Source organism: Eulemur rufifrons, chromosome 3, assembly GCF_041146395.1.
Source record: "Eulemur rufifrons isolate Redbay chromosome 3, OSU_ERuf_1, whole genome shotgun sequence".
Taxonomy (NCBI): domain Eukaryota; kingdom Metazoa; phylum Chordata; class Mammalia; order Primates; family Lemuridae; genus Eulemur; species Eulemur rufifrons.
In genome coordinates, this window is record NC_090985.1 from 96525693 (window position 1) to 96550287 (window position 24595).

The 24595-nt window shown below is 38.3% G+C and overlaps 2 protein-coding genes across 2 annotated transcripts in view; one reads left to right on the top strand and one right to left on the bottom strand.

Annotated features, from left to right (window-relative positions):
• The window catches only part of TGS1 (trimethylguanosine synthase 1), a 44125-nt gene extending 25262 nt beyond the window's left edge, over window positions 1-18863 (bottom strand). Inside the window, exons 1-6 of the mRNA XM_069466496.1 lie at window positions 18605-18863; window positions 11048-11112; window positions 8760-8932; window positions 7288-8116; window positions 4805-4922; window positions 2672-2758 (exon numbers count right to left, since the gene is read on the bottom strand). Coding sequence (XP_069322597.1) covers window positions 2672-2758; window positions 4805-4922; window positions 7288-8116; window positions 8760-8932; window positions 11048-11112; window positions 18605-18708 — 1376 coding nt within the window. The 5' untranslated portion in view covers window positions 18709-18863. The remainder of the gene's footprint in view (window positions 1-2671; window positions 2759-4804; window positions 4923-7287; window positions 8117-8759; window positions 8933-11047; window positions 11113-18604) is intronic.
• A 112-nt stretch (window positions 18864-18975) lies between these two features.
• TMEM68 (transmembrane protein 68) overlaps window positions 18976-24595 on the top strand; it is a 38446-nt gene continuing 32826 nt past the window's right edge. Inside the window, exon 1 of the mRNA XM_069466497.1 lies at window positions 18976-19107. The gene's annotated coding sequence lies outside the window, so the exon portion shown is untranslated. The remainder of the gene's footprint in view (window positions 19108-24595) is intronic.

The following is a 24595-nucleotide window of genomic DNA, read 5'->3' on the forward strand; positions in this document are numbered from 1 at the left end:
AAGTTCTAAGAGTACGTTTCCTTATACGAAAAGAGAATGAAAATAACAATTTTTACTAGCTTTTCTATTAGCAGTCACCATTTTAATTTCTTTACTTTTTTGTAATGAGATAGGGTCTTGCTATGTGGCCTAGATTGGTCTCAAACTCCTGGACTCAAGCAATCCTCCCACCTCAGCCTCCCAAAGTGCTGGGATTATAGTTGTGAACCACTGTGCCCAGGCCTCTTTTTTTTAAATTATGAAAGTGAAATCAAGTTCAAATTGCAGAGTTCAAATAGCTTTTATGTTAATTCTAAAGCAAATGTGAAACATTAAAGTTGGGAGTAGCAACATATCTAATATAAAGCAGAAAAGTAGAAATTATATAATGGACTGCAATAAAGTTATAGCAAAAAAACCTATCCCCCTGTTAGGGAAATATAAATTTTCTTAAGGAAGGGTGACGTCAAAGCTCTTTCACACGTATCCGGATGTGTGCAAATTATCTTAAGAGTAGTCAATAAATTCTTAACCTAAATCAATTTGAGCTTACTAAAGAAGCAAACCTCTATTATCAAAATGATTACAGAATGTCTGATCTAACCCACTTGAAATTTTTTACTCTTAAAAGATATGTATCTGCTATGAAGCCTCCTTTAATTGTATCAAGCCTAACTCCCTCTACTACAAACTATTAGGAACTTCAGAGAGTAACATACACCTCACAGCATTTATAAAAATCCAGAATGGTTTGGCTACAAATGTCAGATCTTATTTTCTAGCCATATTATAAACTTCTTTATAATAAAAAGTATATATTAGGCCAGATGAGGTGGCTCACACCTGTAATCCTAGCACTCTGGGAGGCTGAAGTAGGGATTGCTTGAGGTCAGGAGTTCGAGAACAGCCTGAGCAAGAGTAAGACCCCATCTCTACTAAAGATAGAAAAAGTAGCCAGGCGTGGTAATGCCTGCCTGTAGTCCCAGCACTTGGGAGGCTGAGGCAGGAGGATCCCCTTGAAGCCAGGAGCTGGAGGTTGCAGCGAGCTATGATGATGCCACTGCACTCTAGCCTGGGAGACCTAGAGAGACTCTGTCTCAAAAAAAAAAAAAAAAAAAAAAAGAAAAGAAAAAAGTATATATTATTCTCTTTTAAGTAGAAATGGGTACTCTAAATAGAACAATAGTTAAGTTAAATCCCAGGCCAAAAAAAAAACAGATCTCTATGAATGCATACTACGAAAAGCTACCCAATATTTTCAATAAAATGATGTGTGTAGTAATACATTCTGCCAGGAATTTAAAAACCTTTTACGTTGCTAAACTCATGATCTTTAGCCTTAATGATTATGTAAACTACAATTATCTTGACGTACCTATAGGAGAGATAACTGATAATCTTTAGAAACTATAGTATTGTAGTTATCAGCATGTACTTCTGAACTAATTTGGATTCAATTTATAAGTCAATCTTGACACACTCCTCATGCTCTCTTTTTGCTGACTTCATAAATGTGTAGGTATCTATTTAGATTTTACAACTTATAAAATAGGATCTGATGTCTCAACCCTTAGATCCTAGTTTGAATTTAACCTTTGGTACAAGCCATTATTAGTGTGCCTTACCTACTCAGTTTAGTCTTCATGTCATGTGTGATAAAATCTCCAGGTATTCTTATACAGTTACCTATTTATTCACACTATCCTTATATTTAATGCTTGGGCATTTAATCCCAGAGAAAACTTTGGTTTTCTACACACAAATGTTCACAGCAGCTTTACTTATAATAATAAAATACTAGAAATATTCCAAACGCTCTTCGATAGATGAATGGTTGAACAAATTTTGGTACATCCATACAATGGAATACTATTCAGCAATAAGAAGGAAAGAATGATTGACACATGCAATAACCTGGAGGGATCTCAAAGGCATTATGCTCAGAGCTTAGGAAATAATTTAGATGTTGTTAATTAGGATGATTAAATAAACACAATGCCCCCATTGAAAGGATTAGGTAAATATGTGTGCCAACCACGAAGATTATCCATGGTACATTGCTGAGGGAAGAAAAGCAAGCTGCAGAGTGTGCACAATATGATCCCACTTTTGTTTTTGATAAAAAAGTAACGTGTGTACATGTACATAGTCATAAAAACACACATGAGTAAATTTAGAATGTTATATGCCAGACTCATTAAATAATGCCTAACTGTGGGAATGATCTGAAGGAAACATTTTCACTTTTAACTTATTATTTGTTTTGTTTGTTGCTGATTTGAACTTTTCATGGCATGCTTGCTATAATCTCCAATGTACACAGGGATAGACATGTGAGACACTAGGTGAGAAGACAGCCATGCTCAGAAGTCACAAGAGTTGGGCTTAAATTTTCTCTCCAGTAAATGATGTGATCTTGACCAAGTAAAACCTCTGTAAGCTGCAGTTATTTTATCTATGAAATGGAATAACAACACTGGACTGCTATGAAGTGCAACTGAATTACTACATGTGAACATATCAAATGTACAGTGATATCTCTGCTACAATTCTACTAACAAGAGAGGTAATTGTAACATCTCAAATGATATTAAATACATTATCATTTATTAGCTATCTGAATACCAGAGAGCTTTAAGACAGATGAAGTGGTTAGGATTTCTGGAAGACAATAGCTTTTATGAATAATTACTTTTGTCCTGAGCCATGCTTGAATCCTAGAATGGAACCATTGTCATCAAAGTCCGGATCTGGGTTTTCATCAATGTCTAGTTCATGGCTAAACAAATAAACGAAAGGTAAATAGTGATAAGTCATTATCTTCAGAACCCAATAGATCAGGCAAATGTCAAAAGGTACATATAAATCAATCTAGGCAAACTTTCCCATCACAGTTATCAACCATAGTTCACAAATCCAGGAAGCCAGGAGGAATACTTTTATCAGGATTTTCCAAATGAGATAAAGTACCCAGCAGTGTCTGGGACATAGTAAAAAGCACACAAATCTTAAAACATGTGAAGTAATCATTTCTATTCCTGACCATGGTACAAATATGGATCTCTCCATTTTCCTTTGGAAAGACAGAATTAAAAGGTGCAGCCTTAAATTAATCTCCCAGAGTGATCTCTCCAGAGGCTTTTCTTAAAAACAAACAAGGAAACATTTGATAAGTATCAATCCAATCAAACAATTTTTAAAAGAAAAAACATTAAGAAGAATAAGGTTGCCATACCAGTGATAATAAGTAACCCAGGAGATTCAACCGATAGGGTTACATTTTAGTAACTTTGACTACCTGGGTCATAATTCCAAGTAAACAGAAATGATGAGAAATAATTCTTATAAAGTTTGCCCTTCCAATTAAGTTATGCTCATTCAACATTTATGGAGTAACTACTAGGTCCCAGGAATCTAAGTACATAGTCTTTGTCTCTAGGAACCAGTAGGAATTAGCAGGAACTAGGGAGTTAACAAACAATGTCTACTATATAGAGGGAACACAGTAGAGGCATGCTATGTACTAAGTTACTGAGCCTCCAGAGCTTGCTAAATGTTTTTCTAGAAGCCATATGGAGCACAAAAGTCTTATGTGGAGCACCTCACATCCTGTTAGAGGAAAGAAATGTTTCCAGCTAACATACAAATTCTGTAGTTTTCTTGTTATCTACAGCATTAGCATTTGACCACATTCTACCTTACATTATTCTCTACTTGTTTAATTATATCTATAGGTAGTGTCAACTTCCAAAAACAAACAAACAAACAAAAAAAAACCAAACTTTTATTTGAAAATAAAGTATGAAAATAGAATGTGATCCGAGACGTATGCACAGAATGAGGCGGCCTCATGAATGTTTGAAGAATAAAGGAAAAGTTTAGGGTTTTACTAAGGAAACAGGAGGTTATGCAAGTTGTTTAGAAAGAAAGGTTATTGGCACTGGCAGGGTCTTACAAGAGCTGGTGAGTTTTGATTGGACAGTGCCAGTAGTTGTTAGGTAGAATTTGTAATCTGGGAGTTATGGTAGATCCTTGCAGTTATGGATTGAGCCTGTGAGACAGTGTGTCAGGCAAGAGTTCTTGTATACCTGGCTACCTATGTGACTCATATAGTAAGTTGCAGCTAGGAAAAATTTCTTGTGATAGTTCATGTTACCAGGTAAATCGAGTGTGAGAACCCTCCCTTCATAATCTTCCCAGCTGCATCATGCCAGGGTTTGACACAAGTGTCTCTATTTTGAATCTTACAACTTTCACAGTGGTGAAGAGAAAGAGCATTGGTGTGGGCGGCGTTGGGCTGGGCTCCAGCTTTAGGGTATCCATTGTTGTAAAGTAACTCTGAGCTTATCACTTCATCTGAGCTTATCATTTTCATCATCTGTACATCACACATCACTTACCACTGTTTGCATCTTTCTATTGAGGTCTATTTCAGTGATAAGAATCTGTAATAATGTATACCCAGACTTTTAAGAAAAAAATTAGAATGTGGGGAAGAGAGAGAGAGGATATCTAATTATTAGTTAAAAGTTATAATCCATTGATAGTGACTAAGTGTAAGATATATTACATGCTAGTTCCAGTCTACCCAAAGATCTCACAAAAAAGGCATTGGTCCCATTTTACAGATGAGAAATTAAGAAATGTATTTAGTTTGTGAGTGGTAGAATTGGGATTTGCCTACGGGTCAAAAAGTTCAGGGTCTCACTAGTAGACACTGTTTCTTTTCACAGGATTAGCAGTATTGTGCATAAAACGAGCATCACTCACGGACACAAATGCTGGTGCTAACACATTCTGGAGAGACAAGTAATATGCAACTGACCTCCTCTTGAGTTTGCTTGGCTTGTGCTCAGGTGGATCTTCTTCGCTCTCCTCGCCATCAATACCATTGGCGTGTGATCTGCCTTTGCTCATGTTTGCTCCTGAAGATTCTTGTGAATCTAAAGAGGCAGAAATATTGCAGTGGATTTTTCCCTTGGTTTGACAACTTTTCTGCCAGTTGCAAAGCCAATCAAAATATTTCAGTGCCTTTTCTGCAATGAACTGTATATGTGCATCAGGCAAAGTACCAGGACACGTCTACCTGTCTGTGTCTACATGCAGACATTTAAAAAATTGTAACTATGTCGATACGGTTTGTTAAATTAAATTTAGCCTAAAGGGGTTTCTGTACACATTTTAAGTTTGGCCTAAAGGTTTCTCTGTACACTGTACATAATGACCTGTAACCTCACTAGATGTGTAAACTGTAATCTATTCTTATACCAGTTACGGAGTTTTGGTCAATCACAGGTAGCCAACTGTTCAAACTATGTTCAAATAAGGCAAACGCTGAGCTGTAACCAATACAGCTGTTCCTGTATCTCACTTCCATCTTCTGTACATCACTTTTCTTTTCCTGTTCATAAATGTTATCCAACCATGTGGCAGCCCTTCAGTCGCTCTGAACCTTTTCTGCTTCTAGAGGCTGCCTGATTTTCAAATCACTCTTTGTACAATTAAACTCTGCTAAATTTAATTTGTCTAAAGTTTTTCTTTTAACAGGTTTAAAAGTTTCCATGATCTAACTACTTAAAAAAAAACAAACTGAAACCACTCCTTCATAGCTGCCCAAATCTACCTAAATTAATCCACAAAGCTGCCTTTGTGATAGCTGCTTGTGGTCACATTCTTTTAGAATTTTAATTTAAATGACTCTAAAGACAGCATAATCACCTTGTTTCAAAGAATTTCTCTTCATCACAAGGCAAATATATCTGTATTTAATATAGGTGGCTAAATTAATAATGGAAGTAAAGATAAGTACTATCTTTAAAAAGAGTATTTTTAACTTCTGGTGGCTCCAACTGAGGCAAATATCTGTCTTTGTTCTTTATTTCATCAGATTGAAGAAAATCAGTAGGTGAGACTAGAAGAAAGGTGTCTGTAGGGTTGACAGTGGGAAGCTTTGACTGTTAGGGACACTCTTTCAGAAGAGCACCAAACACAAGAAATAGAAAACACATTTACATAGAAATGTAATATGCTCCTTCTAAGTCAAAACCTAAAATCCTCAAGTTGATCCTGATGACAGATATATTGGAGCTAATTACAGAAATGGTCAATCTACACACATAAGGAAGGGAACAGGCAATAGAAGGCAGAGACTGTAAGGAGGTTTACTGTGTTTGGCAAAGGAAAAAAGTTGGTAGATGAGGGAGGGGAACCAAATATGCTTACTACAAATTTATGGTCAAAATAAGTGCAGAAAGATATAGAAGAGTATCAGAATACTAACAAAATCTTCAGCTATAAAAGGATGAAAATAACACCAATAGAAAGGAATGAGAATATTGAACTGAAGTAAGCTCCATTGTAAAGGCAGAAAGCAAAGAAAAATAACAAAGTTGAAAGAGTTCTTTAGAAACTCAACTAGATGGAGATCAGCAATCTGAGATGAGCAAAGCACACTTAGTTGTTAAGTGAAAGGTCAACACCTTTTGCTTCACATAGGAATAAGGCTGAGAAGAAAGTTCCTCTATACTAGATTTCTCCAACATCAAACACCAAGGATGCCAAGACTTTAGGACATTCAAAAGTCATAAAAATTTCCTCCTCTCACATTTTCCTGGTGCCACCAATGACAGAAAACTTCTCCGTAGCAAGAGCATTCTCATCCCACCCTACTCTGATTAATTTCTTTCAACACACTTCTTACCGGCTTTCTCTAGTCCTGCCAGTGCACCAGTTTGCATAATGAGATTTTTTTTTTTTCAATCCCTTATGTAAGGGTCAACCAAGTTCCTTATCCTGGATATTTTATTGATGGGAATCCTGAAATCAATGCTTTCAGTTACAAATTAATATTGTGCTCTGCTGAGATTCTCCTACAGAGCAAGATTTCACTTGTCCTAAATAAATTCTATGTATGACTCAGAGCAGATTTGCTTAATGTCAAATGTATGCTTTCAGTCAGTCTCTCACATGCCTCCTAGAAATTCATTTGCTGTGGAAAACTGTGAAAGTTCCAAGCTCACTCTAAATTACATTTCTCAAGAGATATCCATGTTTTTCTTCGCCGGCCACTAAGGTACAAAAGAAAGGAATGGTATTTTTGAGAACTCTGTGCAAATATTGCTATTAATACAAAAGGGTAATATATAACTTGTGATATTAAAGTAAGATGGATTAAATAATTTCATTATCATACTATGAATATAGTTGGTATTGTTTAACTCTCCTATAAGGTATTAGTAGTAGTTATTTTGCTAAATAAATTCATTTTGCTAACCATTGCTCAGCAGAATACATCTTGCTTAATCTTACCCTGAGCTGGTTGGTCTGTGCTGCTGTTCCCAGATGAGCTGCTTTCCTGGGTCCCACCATTATTACATGGTTCACTCTGGCCAGATGCAGGGCACTCTCTCCTGTTGCTAACTTCACCGAGCTGCTGACAACCATCACGACTTACTGCAGAATCTAACTGGCCCTGTTCTACTTCCTCTGAATTCAGAGTTATATTACTAATTCCATCAAGTATTTCATTATGATCTTTATCACTTGTACCAGAGTTGTCATTATCTACTGCAGTAGGTGAAGATGGAAAAGATATTAAGTTGACTTTCGCATAATTTTCATCTTTCTTGCTGTCAACTTCTGTTTTAGATGCACAAGTATCTGTATCACAGCTTTGTGAGGTATCAAAAGTCCAACCCTGAGCTTCCCAATACTGAAATTGTTCCAAATAATACCAATAAAGTTGACTATAATGTTGCTCCCATTCTTCCTTTGTATCAGGAAAGTTCCAAGGTTCAGCAGACAGTGTTTGATCTGCATGTTTTTCTTGCCAGCTTTGCCACAACAGTCCTCCTCCATATTCATTCCAATATTTTTCCCATTTCTCCGTAATCTCGAGCTTTGGCGATAATGTATTTTCAACAGGAAGATTTTCTGTTTCGATGTCTTTTTTGCTTTGAAGTTTACATGTTCTGGTGTTCTCATACTGTTCAACTTCAGAAGGATCATCTGAATCCAAAATATCATCTTCTTCATATTCTTTTCTCCAAGATTCTTGCATAATTTCATTTAAGTATTTCTTTTGATGCTTTTTCTTTTTCTTTTTTATTTTAACTTTATTTCTAGTATTCATAGACACCTACACCAGATAAATGATAACTTGAATATAAAAAGCACTTCATATATTATAAAAGAAAGTAGAATCCAAGTCTATTTTGACATTAAACAAAATACTCTCAAAGCCACACTCTGGGCTTTTAGTTACACAAACAAGTGACTCTTACTATTTAAGTTCCCAAGAGGAGAAAAAGTCATACATGGGACATATCACTATTGGCAGTTTTGATTTATTTGTAAAAAGAGGTAGAATGCTCCAATCATGAATGCATTGATCTTGAATAAAAAGTAATTCCTAGGCTTGTTGCAGTGGCTCATGCCTGTAATGTTAGCACTCTGGGAGGCCAAGGCAGGAGGATCACTTGAGCTTAGGGGTTTGAGAGTAGCCTGAGCAAGAACGAGACTTTGTCTCTACAAAAAATAGAAAAAAATTAGCTGGGTGTGGTGGCACTCGCCTGTAGTCCCAGTTACTTGGGAGGCTGAGGCAGGAGGATTGCTTGAGCCCAGAAGTTTGAGGTTGCAGTGAGCTACGATAATGCCACTGCACTTGACCCTGGGCAACAGAGTAAGACTCTGTCTCAAAGAACAGGAAAAAAAATAATTCCTTGTGATACTTTATAAAGAAAACTAAGAAGTAGAAATAATGAAAGCAAATTAATACTTACCTCAAAATTTTTATGTGCAGCTATCCCACCAAATTGAAGTGGCAACCCCATACTTCTCATGAGTTCGGCCTCAGAATCAAGTTCATTTTCATCTAGGCCTATGCCTTTGCTGTCGTATGATTCTGCAGTACCACGGGAATGACCACCTTCCTCCTCTTCTGTAGTGTGGTCTCCTATACACAGCATTTGTTGGCTTAGTTTTAAAGAAAATTTAGAGGCAGGTTTTCTTATCCTCATTTTAAGGAAGAAAGTGAAATCCAAAGTGATTATATGACTTCCCCAATGTAAAGGTATATAAATGTTACAATTTTTAAGGGGAAAAGAAAAAGAATTGCTGGGAGACCAAGGCGGGAGGATCACTTGAGGTCAGGAGTTCGAGACCAGCCTGAGCAAGAGTGAGACCCCGTCTCTACTAAAAATAGAAAGAAATGATCTGGACAGCTAAAAATATATATATAGAAAAAATTAGCCGGGCATGGTGGCGCATGCCTGTAGTCCCAGCTACTTGGGAGGCTGAGGCAGAAGGATTGCTTAAGCCCAGGAGTTTGAGGTTGCTGTGAGCTTAACGCCACAGCACTCTAGCCCAGGCAATAGAGCAAGACGCTGTCTCAAAAAAAAAAAAAAAAAAAAGAAAAGAAAAGAAAAGAAAAAGAATTGATGGCAATATAGATTAGTAACAAAAACAGCCAATGAAGAATCAAGAGACAACTTCTCAGCTGGCTCTGCCTGCCACTATCCATCCAGATGCCCATTCAACTTGCACTTATCAAGCACACGGTCTGTGCTGAGCACCATGCAGAGCACTGAAGATAGAAACAAGAGAGGGCAGGGTGAGGTAACCCTGTTCTATGGAGAAAATGCTTAAATGTTCACACTCCTTATCTGTAAAACTGATCCACTTATCAGTGGATTTAAAGTCCTTATTTGTGGAGTTATTTTAGGAGCTGTTAACAAGAGAGGTGAGAGGTATGTCTTCAGGCACCTCACAGACACTTCAACACAACTGGAATTTAGGTTCTGGGATTCTCTGGAAGAGCTGATTTAATGAAAGGTTTCTGCTATTAAAAGTTTGAAATCCACAGAACTGGAAGATTCTTTCAAGCTCCCCGAGTCTAGATCTTAAAGAAAAACTGTTTTTTAAAACAAAACAAGTTTTACTTTACCCTAATACGGTTATCTAAGAGATTATATCATTAATTGAACAAATGCCATTCAAGTGCTCTATTAACTTTTAAAATTTGAGATAACAAAAATCATTTTATATATTAGCATATTCAATTAGTGGTGAGCTGCACTCCAGCCTGCTGATCTCAGGCAACAGAGCAGTGACTCTTACATAGCAAAAAATTGAGACTTTTAAAAGAGAAACCTCATATGTAAATTCTACCAAACAGGCTCCTGAAAGAAGAAAAAAGACGCTTCTTTAAATAACACCTATTTAAACTACTCACCATTTCATTCAGTGAACTTATGAAAGTTCAGGAGAGAGCAAAATGAGAAAAATGAATAAGCTAAGTTTTATTTTCCTCTTGTGGTGTGCATATTATCTTATATTCAGGTGGAGCCTAGTGTTTACAGAAACCTTTTTTATCCAGCATAGCACTGAAACACAAACCAACATTTTATCCAATGATCAAATGAAGAAACAAAGATCTGTCTCACCATTGTGAGAGTTAAAAGGATTTTCAAAGGTAACTATGGCACACTGTACTTGGGCTGACTGGCTTCTAACTCCACGCTGCAGTTTTCTCCATGTCTAGAAACAAAGTCTGTGTGGAAGGACAAATGGAGTAGTGAAGTATGAGAGAGACAAAAGTGAGTCTCAATGGACAGACCAAATTCTATTTGTACTTGGGAAAAGTAACCCAGACGATTGCCTCTTTACTTCAGGCAAAAGACTATGGATGTTCACTTGGAATTTATCCTGCATCTTTTACCTATAAAATTCTGATGAAGAAACTATACATTCTTTACTTTTCAAAGGTTCAAATTCCAGGTTGCTCTTATGTAATTTCAACAACTCAGGAAGGAATGCTACACAGGACAAAAGAGGCTATATCAAGCCCACACAGAAGCTACAGAAAAGTAAAAGATCGGTTAATAGAAGAGATTCTATTAATAGAACCATGTTATAAAAAAATACTGTTTATGATTACAGGATTATTTGGCATTTATAGTTTATGCTAACAAGTTAACATAATATACATATGACATATTATACATAAAGTAATACAGTATTAAGATTAATTTTAGCAAAAAAGGGGCTATATAGTTTTATACTGTATTACCTGCATCGTTGCCACTGTCTTTGACATAGTAGCCTTTTAATCCCAAATTGCACAATTTTCGATCCCTGTGAAACAAATTAAGCAATCCATATTAAAACAAACTAAGCCACAAACTTAGAGGGGGAAAAAAAGCTCAAGTTAGCATAGATTAATTAATTAAAAGCTTATTTTCCTCACCTACGACATAGAGATGCATTTCTCATGGAGTTGTTATAAGGATTGATAGTATATGTAAAATATTTAACATAGTACCTAACACATGGTAGCATTTGTTATATAACTACTAATTATTGAAATTAAGTGGCATTTCTCCCAGATATTGGGCAAAGAATCTGTTCTTCCGTATGATACCTAATTTCTCTGAATTTTGCTGTAAGAAGTCAACATCCAACAATATCCAATTTCCAACAACAATGGAAAACTTTGGCTTACACACACATAAATCCATACACAGATCCTAATCCATTTGCAAGTAAGCCAAACTATCCAACATAAATAGTAAATAAGATATTCAGTCTGAGCAAAGGTTGTTTTGAGTACTAACAATGAAATTCTTATTTAAATATCTTATCAACCTGAAAAACAAACCAAGGTAAAACAATTCAGTCTCACTGATTATCAAAAACAATGAATGAACTTTATATCCCGACTTCTAAGATTTTTCTTTATGTACTATGACTGGAAATTACCAAAATAAACCTAACAGAACACTTTAAAAAAGTGGAAGGTTTTACTATTAGATAGCTCTTCCTACCTATAAATTCAACCGTAATAAACTCCATTGCAACTGCCACAGTAAGGTCAATTGCAAGTCATAGCTAAACTTACTTTACTAATGGAGCTATACAAGTAAGTAAAATTCCTGTGTACCTGAACTATATATCCTCTTGTCTCTTTTTTGGGAATACTTTATAGTATGCAAAGTAGGTGGTGACTCACAGCAGGACAGTGAAAGAGATGATGTGCAAATGAGCTTTGGCATCATGCCCACTGCCTCCTCCCCCAAGAACATAGGCACTGGGGCAGGGGGAGCAGAAGCTGCACAGAAGGCATGAGTGGTGTGCCCACCAGCACCCAAAGATATGGGGCACTGAGGTGTTGGGTGGAGGAAAGGACCAGTACGGTTGCAATACTGGCTATAATGAACAAATAAGTAAATGTACTGAGGACAATAATGGTCAAGATTCTCCTTGCTGAAGGTTATTTAAAAACAAGGTGGGCTCAAGACAAGTCACTTAAAAACAAGGAATGCTAGAAAGCACCGTGAGGTGTTGCTGGGCCAACACTGGAAGTACTGTTATAAACTCATGGTATATACGTTTATATATACAGTGGACATGAAAATAGTTTTATGTGTGTTATGTACGTGTGTATGTGTATGTATGTACATATATACATATACATATTTATGTACGCATGTGGACACACATATACTCTACCTAACTCTATCTACTGAGAAGGTACAGGCACAATAAGCACAAATGAGCACCCAGCTTTTGGTTTCTAAATACTATTCTCTACTAAGGAACCAGGGTGCCTTGAGAAATGGCAATTCCCAGTTGGAGCACGGACTGTAAAAGACAGGTCTGGGTCATCTTCTGCCAGAAGGTTGTGAAGCACTCAAAGAATGCTGGGGACACACAAAAGGACAGAGGAGCCACCTCAAAGAGTCTCCCATTGGCTAAATCAGAGACAACATGAGCACCAAAATAAATAATGATAGCAATGGAACATAACCTGTTGATAAACTAAGAATCCAGAGTCCATGTTAACATAAACAACTACATGGGGAGACAAGGGAAAGTGCTTCTTACAGAATGCTAACTAATAAATGCAGAAGGAATGAAGGAAACAAGGCAATCTTCATAGAGGTAGCTGATTCAGGCGGAAGCTGTTGAGGAAGGCTAAGGCTTGTGGGTCTGCTGGAAAACAGAAATATTGGTGTAATATGGGAATATTCTCCCACAGATAGTTACTAATACAAAGGGAACCATTGCAACTTTCCAGTAGAGAAAGCTGGCAGTCAGCAACATCAGCCATGGTGGTGTGCTGCCTACATAAAGTGCCTCGTGTGCCTACGCAGAGCTGGGCACAGCATCATTTCTGTGCATTCCTGTGAAGGCATGACCAGTGTTCCTGAGGAAACAAGATAGACCCAGGTTAAGCAAGGTCATCTTACAGAATGTAAGAACATGAAACTTAAAATCCTGTTTGCAGCTTGCTCTCAAATGGTTCAGAAAAAGACTAATGATTGTGTTTGTGTGTTTACATATTAACATATATCCCTATGGAGGGGAAGAGATGGAGCAAATACAGTTAGTTAATTGTTAACAGCTGGTAAATCTGGGCGAGGAGAACAAGGGAGTTCTTTGAACTATTCTTCTAAGTTTGAAATTATTTCAAAATGAATTATCTAAAAATTAAATAACAAAAGCTTTTTATAACACAAGCAACTTTATATAACAAAAACCAATAACCCCACCATTATAGCGTTTTCCTATGGTTCTATTCTAGGCTTTGTACATGCACACACAAAATTTTCTGTAATCATTGTGTACATATTTTGTATTCTGCTATGTTAATTTAAGATAAGGTATTTTTTCATGTCACTACTGAGCTGCTGTAACAATTACTTTTAAGTACTCCGTAACATTCCAATTATATCTTCTTCATACAGATAATGTACAGAAATTTGAATGAGTAGATGAAATAGAATATTACTCTAATTCATGTTAAGACAGTTTTAATATAATGTTCTTAGAAAATAGAAATTACACTATTATGTCCTATTTCCGGCCTTTGAGGAGAGGTGTTGCAATAATTTTACTTAATATGAGAATCAACTCTTAATCCCTGAGAAGACATCTGGCACCTACGCTAATGCTCATTTTCTATGTTTTCTGCTACATGACACTGATCTTTTAGTTTAATAATCTATTCTAGAACTTTTGTCAGCAATTAAATCTTCTGTTTTTAGACTCTGAAACACTTCTTTTTCCTATGTTGAAAGTCAAAGTTATACTTACTAGCCCCTGAACTTCCAGCATGTTTCCCATTCCCACAGAATTCTCAAGGACTATTGGCAACCATTCCAACATACTATCTCCAAGTTCTTTTCATTCTAAAGGGTTACAATTTGTCTAAGCATTAACTGATCTAAAGGAAAAAGCCATTCTTTTCTCTTCACCTATTTTGAACTTAGAATGTGCTCTTTAAAGTGAAGTAAAAGTTCTAAGTTTTAAGAATATGTATGAAATTAGCTGCCATGAAAAGAACGCATACTTTAGTTCAAAAAGACTAAATTCAATGCAACTGGTGATAAGATGGTAGTTAAATTATTTCAAAAGTTGTTTAATTCAAATCCAGTCACACAGTGTTTTTTAGAGGTGAGATATGAAAAATGTTCTCAACTTTTTATATTTCTTAATTTATATTCTTTCTTTTTAGAAAGGGGGCTTCATGTAAGCAGCACCAGAACCCAACCAGGCGTAGGCTAAGAATTAAGCATGGAGCCTTGGCTGGCATGGACTGCAGGCTGACTCTTCTTTCTTGGCCTGCACCTCCACCACACAGCCCAGGTATCCTTTTCTGGTGAGCTCCCTGGTCCCACGCACAGCACTAGCCTGCAACCATTCTGGGGAAAGGGCCCAGCTTAATAGGTCAGGACAGGTCCTGAGGAAGAAGTAGAAAGATATTTCTTCATGGGTGAGAGGTGAAACAGGTGTCCAACATTATTACTAGTATGTTCCAGGGCTACAGATAATTTAAGGCAGAAAGATCAGCAATGAGAGAGAATAGTAGCTCTTAAAGTTTTATGAAAACACCGTTTCTTACAACTTTTGAGTATCTCCAAGAGCATTTGTCACTGGGAATGGTGTATTTCTAATGCCTGGTATTTGAAGAATTTCCCATTGTACTTGCTAAGTATTATCTATAAAGCAATCTCTGAGTTTGATCACTGTTAACTCTGATCTGGCACAATGACTCTGGATGAACTAATTTCTGAACCTGGCATATGTAAAGGTTAGATAAACCCTAACCACTGATTTGAATTGTAAAGCTGGAAACCTGACCTGGATTGTAGTAACCCCACCAAAATACTGCTCTCCTTAGAGCTCTAAGCAGCCACCTGAATACTCATCACCATACCTTTCAATACAACAATTATGACTACCATGCCTATGTCATCTCTTTATCACAGTAACTGACACTTGGGTGGCCAAAATACATTCTGATTAAATGATTCTTGGAAATCTCTGAAGTACAAGTAGCAATTCCTCTACTGCAAAGGGACTATGAATCGGTTTCATTTTCAAGTAGTAAAAAGGAAAGGAAGTCCTTCTGAAAGTGTTGAAATGGGATCATAGAAATTTTATGTGACTTGCACAAGGGCACATGACTGATTTTTGTGAAAGCAGACAGATGTTCTCTGAGGTCATTACTCTCTTAAATTCTAGCTCAGGAATCTGTTGGGAAGAAAACACATCAAATGATTTTGTTGTACTGTATATGAAATACTAGAGATCACCACCAGGCACTGTCACATGAATATGATTAGAGGTACGTACAGGCTTTTCAGTTTCCAGAATAGTCCTTTATCTCAACTAATCTACATCATTGCTTAAGTATTTCAGTAGGATGTAGTGACTTCTTAATCAGGGATATTCAATGAAATCATATGTTCTATACTAACTGGAAGGAGAGTAGAAAAGCTTTGGTGTCACACAGATGTTGGGTAGAATTCCAGGGCTGCCATTTACTGGCTATGTGATTTTTTTAAGGCCATTACTGAGACGCAATTTTCTGCCTGAATAAAGAAGGATAACATGACATACCTCCTCAGGGGGCTGCTGGAAGGCTTAAATAAAGGCTTTTTAAAGAAAAAATTATTCCGATGCTTGTTAAAATGGTAAGAAAGGCTTTAATCAGAACAATTGTGACAGGCATCAAGACCATGGCAATAGGGGAGGCAGGAGAGGAGGGGGGAAGAGAGAGAGAGAGAATCATGCTCAACTTTGAATATAGCAAAGACAGCTGTGGATAGATGGCCAATGAACAGAATGAGGGGGGTCAGTGGATGGAAAATTAGTAAGAGGGGACATCAAGGGTAGGGGGATTCTTGTTAAACAACTTAACAGGATTCTTGCTAAAGGCAGGCCAAGGTGATCAGATACCAAGGGTGGGGGAATTTTCACTAAACCGATTTAGCAGGATTCTTGTTAAAACTGGGCCAGCTAGGCTAAAGACAAAGCCCAAAGGACAAGATCTAATCAAAGAGAGCTCGGAGGAACTTGGATAAAGTTTGGTCAAGGAGAGAGTCTCTGTCATTATGAAATGTAAAATAATTAGTGACAGCACTTAATAAGTCATTAATTAATCCAGTGGATTTTACCAATACTAGTGGATACTTTTTAGTGCTCGTTTTGTTTGATATTTTAGCAGCTTTCCAATACTGGTAACTCCTTCATTGAAACACTTGGTGGCAGTGTACTTGGGCTTGCCTTCTACCAGTTTCCCAGTTAATCCACTTCTTTTCTTCTCATCTTTAAAAAAATGTTGGAAGTCCTCGCTGGGCTCGGTGGCTCACACCTATAATCCCAGCACTTTGGGAGGCTGAGGTGGGATGACTGCTTGAGCCCAGGAGTTCGAAACCAGCCTAGGCAACACAGCAAGACCCCTCCTCTACCAAAAAAAAATAAATAAATAAATTTAAAAAAAAAAATCATACAACAAATGTTGGAATTCTCCAAGGATGGATGCCGCTCCCACCTACCCCCCAAATTAATCACTTCAATTACTATCTAAGGGTGAATGGCTCAAGTTTTTAAGACTAGTCCAGACTTCTACAGAGCTACAAATCAATGTGTCCAATCGCTTATATCATCTACCCTTGAATGTCTCACAGATACCCCAAAATTGAAATGCACAAAATCAAACTCATGATCTCCTCATTGATGCTCCAAAATAAAATCCATGATGCTCCAGTGATCCCTTCCTCAGTGAAAGGCAGCAATAGAAGCCAGAAATCAGCGAGTTACCCTTGACCTGATCTCCTTCACATCCTTTCTCTCTTTCATTTCCCCACATTTAATCCAAACCCAAATCTCAATGATTTCTCTCCTACCTTTCCCCCCTTCTACTGCCATCTATCCTAATCCAAGTCATAATAATCTCTTGCCTGGACAATGGTCTTAAATTGTTCTCTTGCTCCAAACCATCCTCCACACTGCTGCCACAGTAATCTTTTAAAAATGCAAATCTGATCACGTCATCCTCCAACTTAAGGTTTTCCTATAGTCTACAAAGTCTTGCATGTTTTGACCCTGCCTACCTCCCCAACCCTATCTCCTTCCTTTCCTAGTCATTCTGTTCAGTTTCCCAGGCTTTCTTTTGCTCTCTGAATCTCCCTCCTGAAATACCTCAGTTTATTTCCTTTAAACTTCTATTCCAAATGCTACTTCTCAAAGAAACTTTTGCGACCTTATTTGTTATCACAGCATCCTGTACTTCTCTCTCATAGCACTTGTAACTATAATTAAGCAAGTAATTATGTAAACAGTTGTCTTAATATTGATCTCCTTTGCTAGAAAGTAAACTCAATACATGTAGGGGACTGGCTGTCTCGTACCCTAGGCCCTACCAGCATACTTGATACATAGGCGCACAAAGGCATTCACTGAATGAAAGTATGATTACATGCATACCTGACTACAAAGGTGACAATACTTTTTACATTAAATTTCACATGGTGTTTAGCTTCTTTTTGGGATAATTTTCAGATTACTCCACAAGAATACACAATAAAAAGAATTCCTTTAAACTTAAATTCTACTACATTAAACTATATTAAAGTCTATAACATAAAATTCATTTTCACAAGGATCTGAATCTGATGATATGCATGTGAGATCACGGATAACTATTTCCGTTTTAGAGATGAAAAAAAGATTTAAGTGACTTAATTTACACATTTACTATAAAGAAAACAATCCTTAGAATCCGATTCTCTTGTCAGTTTTTTTCCTAAACACTTTTTTCCACGTAAGTCAATTTTTACATGAAACAAACATTTCCCCAAAATAAAGCTATCTCAAAAACTGATGTAAATAGTTAAGCCTTTTATCTTAAATGTTTAGAAGTTCCAAATAAGTGCATTTGAACTTGAATAGATTCTAAGATCTTAAAAAAGATGCTAAACAAAGCAAGTTACTCAACTTTAAACTTTCACCTTTTGATGTCACATCTATTAGAGATTTCATTTTACATGTCACTTTCTCCCAATTTTTAAATGCTCTCTCAATTTATAAACATGAGATGACATATATCAGCTACCACCTTTTTTCATAAAAGTCTACAAAGTAGATGTAGTCCTTCACTTAATAATAATGGCAGCAGGCTATCACTCCGTCATGTCTGAGGGTTTCTGGTTTGTTTTTTTTAAAACATCACCTTGCCCAAGGGTCAAATACTCTGGCTGGTTTCAGAGCTCAGTTACAACGCCCACATTTCTGGGAAAGGATTGTGCTAGAAAATGAAGACAAACGCGTTTCTACTTACTCTACAAATGCCCTGGAGCAGAGGCAAAGGATCTTATAATCCTCATCCCGGTCTTCAATGAAGAGAAACATTTCGGCCACGCGGCTCCACTTTTCGCAGCACATTTTACCACCTCTGAGGCAGTCCTGCCGTACCCAGCTCGGGCCGGGCCTCCGGGGCCTCTGCTCGGTTATTGGAGACCAAAGGTAGGCTTCGCGGGCAAGCCCAGGGTGAGGGGTTAGGAACGGGACCGGGGCCGCTCGAGCCCGGAGCCGCTCGCGCCCGGAGCCAGCCTCAACGCCGCCGCCGGAAGTGGCTCCAGGAGGCCACGGGAAGGGGCGGTATGACGGTCGGTGTTACATCTAAGCCGGCCCGGGCTGCAGCCGCCGCTTTAGGTTTTTGCTTGCAGGTTGCTTGGGGGAAACCGTTCGCGAAGTGTTTCCGCCTCGGCCACTGAGCCACCGCAGAGCTTCCACCGTCGTTTGTGGGTAAAGGCGAGCCACCCATGCCCCCTTCTGTCCGAGGTGCGTCGGTCCCCGCCTTGGCTTCCCGGTGCTTCTCCCGCCCAGCGCCGGGTCTCGCTGGGTTGGGAGCGGCGAAGGCCGCGCGTCCAGTCTCCCGGGTCGCCCCGGAATCCCTGGATTCCCTGGTCAGGCGGGCTCCGCTTCCCACCGGGCTTGGCGTTCTGCTCGGGCGCTAGAGTGGCCGGGTGGGGAGATCCTACCTCCCCTGGGTCACAACCAGCCTGTTTTCCTCGGCCCGCATTCCCCGCCCGCTCTAAAACCTCCATTTGGGCGCGTTTTGTCTAAACTTAGGTGGTGGGCGAGGCTTCTCCAACCTCATGAGAGGCCTCTGGGCTTGCCCAGTGACTTCCTGGGTCCGGGACCCAGTTCGAGCCTCCTGTGTGTAAAAGCCAAAGGAAAGTCTGTGGTAATCACGAGAGTGTAGTGAGCACGCCGCGTGGGTAGTGGTTAGACGAGTGTTCGCATCCAGACAAACCAGGCAGGCTTGGAATCCTGGCTTATGCCCCTTTTCTACTCGTGTGACCTGCGCAGGCTACTTAATCTTTCTGAGCCTCATTTTGATTATCTGTAAAATAGGGATGATTAATACTAAGTACTTCGTGGGGCTGCCAAAAGGATTCAATGAAACAATGTATATGAATCCTTCCATGTATGCTATTAATAGTTTCAGTCGGTACTGACCTTTTAGGCGCCAGGCAGAATCTTGGTCCCTGGGGGTTGTAGCCTGTAAAACAGGTCTCTGCCTTGAAGCTGCTAATTATCTAATAAAAATACGTACATGTGCACATAAATAGGATGGAGAAAACTGGAACAGTACTGCTGGATTTGAGGCAGTCGGTATTTGGTGTCTGGTATTTGTGGAGACAGGCAGCTTCCTCAAAGAAGCAAGTTCAGACTTGAAAGTTGTTGGAGCGCTTGGGATGTGGTTTGTGCTGTGCTATTAAATGCCGATATGGTAAAATCCGAATGTTGAGTATGGTCACTAGTATCTTGTCCGCATTTGCTAGTGGGTGGAAATACAAGATTAATTTTCAAATGTTCTTTCCCACATCCTTACTGCTGCCCTACTTTGAGATCAGAGACATGCCCATTTCAGTGATTCAAGTAGGTGAGAGTGCTGCAGAATTAACTGGTAGACCAGCATTATTGGGATGAGTGGTAGGGTTAAGAAAATAATGGTAGGACGGTAATTACGAAATAGAGTGGAGGGTTAGCTAGAAGTTGAAGGACATTCTAGGATTTAAAAAAAAAGAAAAAAATCTTGAAAGGTAATTTATATCAGAATCTTGAGTTTGAAGCTTGAAATTTAAAAGGTATTGTTTTAATGATAAAAGGATTAAATTTGCCAGCTATCTTGACTGAAGTATTAAATTGCAGCTTTATTCATGGTTTGAAGTAGAATGCATATTCACTATAACTGAGTGCTATATCCTTGTTAAACTGTTATTAAACATATGAAAAAGAAAAGGGAAAATTTACATTTCAGTGAGTATTTCTTTTCTTTCTTTCTTTTTTTTTTTGTTTTGGAGACAGGGTCTCCACTCAGTGTTACCCCGGGCTAGAGTGCAGTGGCGTTATCACAGCTTACTTCAACCTTGACTCCTGGGCTCCAGCAATCTTCCTGCCTTGGCTTCCCAAGTAGCTGGGACCCGGCTAGTTTTTCTGTTTGCTGTGGAGACGGGGTCTCATGCTTGCTCAGGCTAGTCTGGAACTCTTGACCTCGAGCAATCCTCTCATCTCGGCCTTTTTAGAATGCTAGGATTACAGGAGTGAGCCACCACACCTGGCTGAGTATTTCTTTAATTGGCATTTTCAGAATGTTCTCAATGCTTATATACTGAAAGTAAGCACTGGAAAAGTACTGGTAATAGGTGTTTAAAAATAGATATGTTTTCTTAAAGTTTTGTAGAAAACCAGAAATGTCCTAATTTATTAGTTTTTGAAATACTCTGAATTTTAAACATTTATAAGTTCAAATATAGTGAATGTTCCTCACTGTCAGTGTCATTATGATATTTTAGCTTGTCAACTTACAAGATTTTCAGATGGGAAAATTAAGATACTTTGATGCACAGGACTGTGTTTAATTATAAATTTATGGGGGGAGGTAGAAATTAATCTGGAATTTTGATAACTAAAATATTATATCTCCCCTAAAACATCTTTTAACACATATAGTTTTTACTGGATTAAAATAAAATGATAAGGAGTCAAGTACATCCTATGGTAAATTAGGAGGAGAGGGTCAGGCAGAAGTAAAGGGAAGACAGAAATTGCAATCTTAGTATTTTTAGCCTTTCTGTCAAAAGAGAGAGAGAAAAAGATATTTAAAAAAGTATACCTAGACTAGGAGGTAAGAGAACTAGGTTTTAATTTTAGCTGTTGACTTTTCACTTTAGTGAAATTCACTTTAGTAATTTAGTAACTTTGAGCAAGTAGACTTGGCTTTCTGTGTTTAATTTTTGTTATCTGCACAATTAAGGGGTTGTACTCATTTGAGTTTTAAAGATACTTTGTCATGTTATCAAAAGTACTGTATTTTATCAACTCAGAAGCCTGTTATTCAAACTCCTGTAATAGTTTTGTATTAGCAGGTTTTGGGACACTGTCTTGATCCACATTTTTTTTTTTTTTTTTTTAAGACAGCATCTCTCTGTTGCCTAGGCTGGAGTACAGTGATGCAATCATAGGTCGCTGCAACCTCAAACTTCTGGGCTTGAGTGATCCTCCTGCTTCAGCCTCCCAAGTATAATAGCTGGGGCTACAGGCATGTGCTATCATGCCCAGCTAATTTTTGAAAATTTTTGTAGAGTTGGGGCTTCACTATGTGGCCTAGGATGGTCTCAAACTCCTGATCTCAAGGAATCCTCCCGCCTCAGCCTCCCAAAGTGCTGGGATTACAGGCGCAAGCCACCACACCACCACACTTGGCTTGATCCACATTTTTGTTAAAGATTTAGATGAACACAGTTCAGATCTATATTTAGCCAGCATTTCTTAGGTGCCTGTTATGTGCCAGGCATTATTTTAAGTGCTTTACATATGTTTTTCTTAGATAACTATCTATTTAATTTACTGATGATTTATCTATTCTAGATAGTGTCTGGCACAAAATTCTTAGGGCCATCCACTTTATCGTACACTGTATCCTATCCTCTTTGGCTTAGTCAATACTCAAGGACATGGCCCTAACAATTATCTCCTCTCTTGCATCATTCATTTCTCTCTCATTGGTGCATTATCATTGGCATTAAAAACTGCTGTATTTTCTTCCGTCTTAAAACAACAGTAGCAGCAACAGCCATAAAGTACTGACCTACATTCCCATCCAGAGACCCACCTGTCTCTCTGTTCCTTTGTGCAGCAGTGTTCCTCTGAAGAGTTGTTTATATTGTTTTCAATCCATTTCTTCCCATTCTTTCTTGAACATACTCCACTTTTATCCCCACTGTGCCGAAATAGCTCTTATCAGGGCTTGCTAGTATCCTCTGTGTTATAAAATTCAGTGATCTATTATCATTCCTTATCTTACTGTACCTTTCAGAAGCATTTAAAACAGCTGAACACTCCTTCCTTCGTGAAACACTTTCTTACTTTGACTTCTAGGATGCTACTCCTAGAAGGAGATGCTGGCTCATCACTACTTCCCTACTTCTAAAATGTTGGGTGTCTCAAGGTTTAGTCCTGCAAACTCCATATTTACTCCCTAGAGGATCTTCTTTAGTTTCATGGTTTTAAATGCTGTCTACATTCTACTAATTCCCAGATTTATTTCTCAGCCCCGACCTTCCTGCTGAATGTTGCTTATGTCCAGTTGCTTATTTAACATCTTCACTTGAATGTACAATGGACATCTTAAACCTCATGTGTTCAAAACTGAATTCCTGATCTCCACCCCACCCTTAACCTACAACTCCATCTTTTCACAAGCAAGCTATTAGGTTATTAAATATCAAATGTCTGATTTCCTTAAGTACTAAGTTTGACAGTTGATATCTCTGACATTTCACTTTGTGAAGATACATCCTTATTCTTTCAAACACATGTTTTGGCTTGTGATTATCTTTTGAATTTTTTTAGAGCAAGTTTTGGGAAACCATGGATATGTCAAATATTCATATTATTTTTTAATATGAGTTCCATCGTGGAACCATTGCAGTGCAGACAGCTCAAAATATCAACAAAGCGTTTGGGGAAGATGTGGCTAATGAACGCACAGTAAATCGATGGTTTGAGAAGTTCCATTCTGGTGATTTTAATCTGGAAAGTGAGCCATGTGGCCAACCTGAGACCAAGGTGGATAATGATGAGCTGAAAGCTGTAGTGGAAGCGAATCCATCTCAACCTACACGTGAATTAGCAGCTAGGTTTGATGTTACTATTCCAACAATATTGGACCATTTGAAACAAATCAGTAAGGTAAAGAAGCTGGATAGATGGGTTCCCCATGATTTAAACAAGCGTCAGATGATAAATTATCTCCAAGCTTGCCTTTCTTTGCTGTCACAACTTAAGTGCAAACCATTTCTACACCATATTGTTACGTGTGATGAAAAATGGATTGTTTTTGACAACCGCAAGCAATTGGCACAATGGTTGCATAGAGATGAAGTGCCAAAACACAGTCCAAAACCAAATGTTCATCCAAAAAAGCTAATGGTGTTTGGTGCTGCAGCGCCAGTATTATCCACTATGGCTTCATGAAACCTGGTCAATTGATTACAGGGGATGTCTGCTGCACCAGTTAGACAAAATGATGAGGCTCCTTGCAATTAAGCAGCCAAGATTGGTCAATAGAAACAGGCCGATCCTCTTGTAAGACAACGCTGCTCAAACTACAGAAGCTGGACTTAGAAACCCTCTTTCAACCACCCTATTCACCAGACCTTGCACCAACTGACTACCACTTCTTGCATGCTTTGGACCACTTCCTGCAAGGAAAAATACTCAATTCTCAACAAGCTGTGGAAAATGCCTTTTGTGATTTCATTGCCACATGCTCTCCAGGCTTCTTTGCTGTTGGCATAAACAAGCTATTGTTAAAGATGGCAAAACTATGTCAATAGTTTAGGTCTGCGGACTGGTCCGCAGCCTGTTAGGAACCCGTTGGCAGTTGCTCCCCATTGCTTGCATCACTGCCTGAGTTCTGCCTCCACTTCCCCTACCCCCCACTGGCCGTGGAAAAATTGTCTTTCACGAAACCGGTCCCTGGTGCCATTAAGGTTGGGGACCAGACTTAGAATGTGAAAGTTAATAAGGATAAGGTGTGTAATTTTTGCTGGGCTCAAAAAAGTTTCTTTTCAAGTACAGTTTGTAGAGAAGTAGAAAACAGTAGCGTATTTTTGGCTGAATATGAGTTAACAGCATGATAAGACTACTCGAAAAGCTACTGTGATCTTAAATTTAGTTATTATGATAGTGATAGCAAACATGTAGCACCTATTGCATGTTGGGCATTGTTCTAGGCACTTTACACAGATTAGCCCAT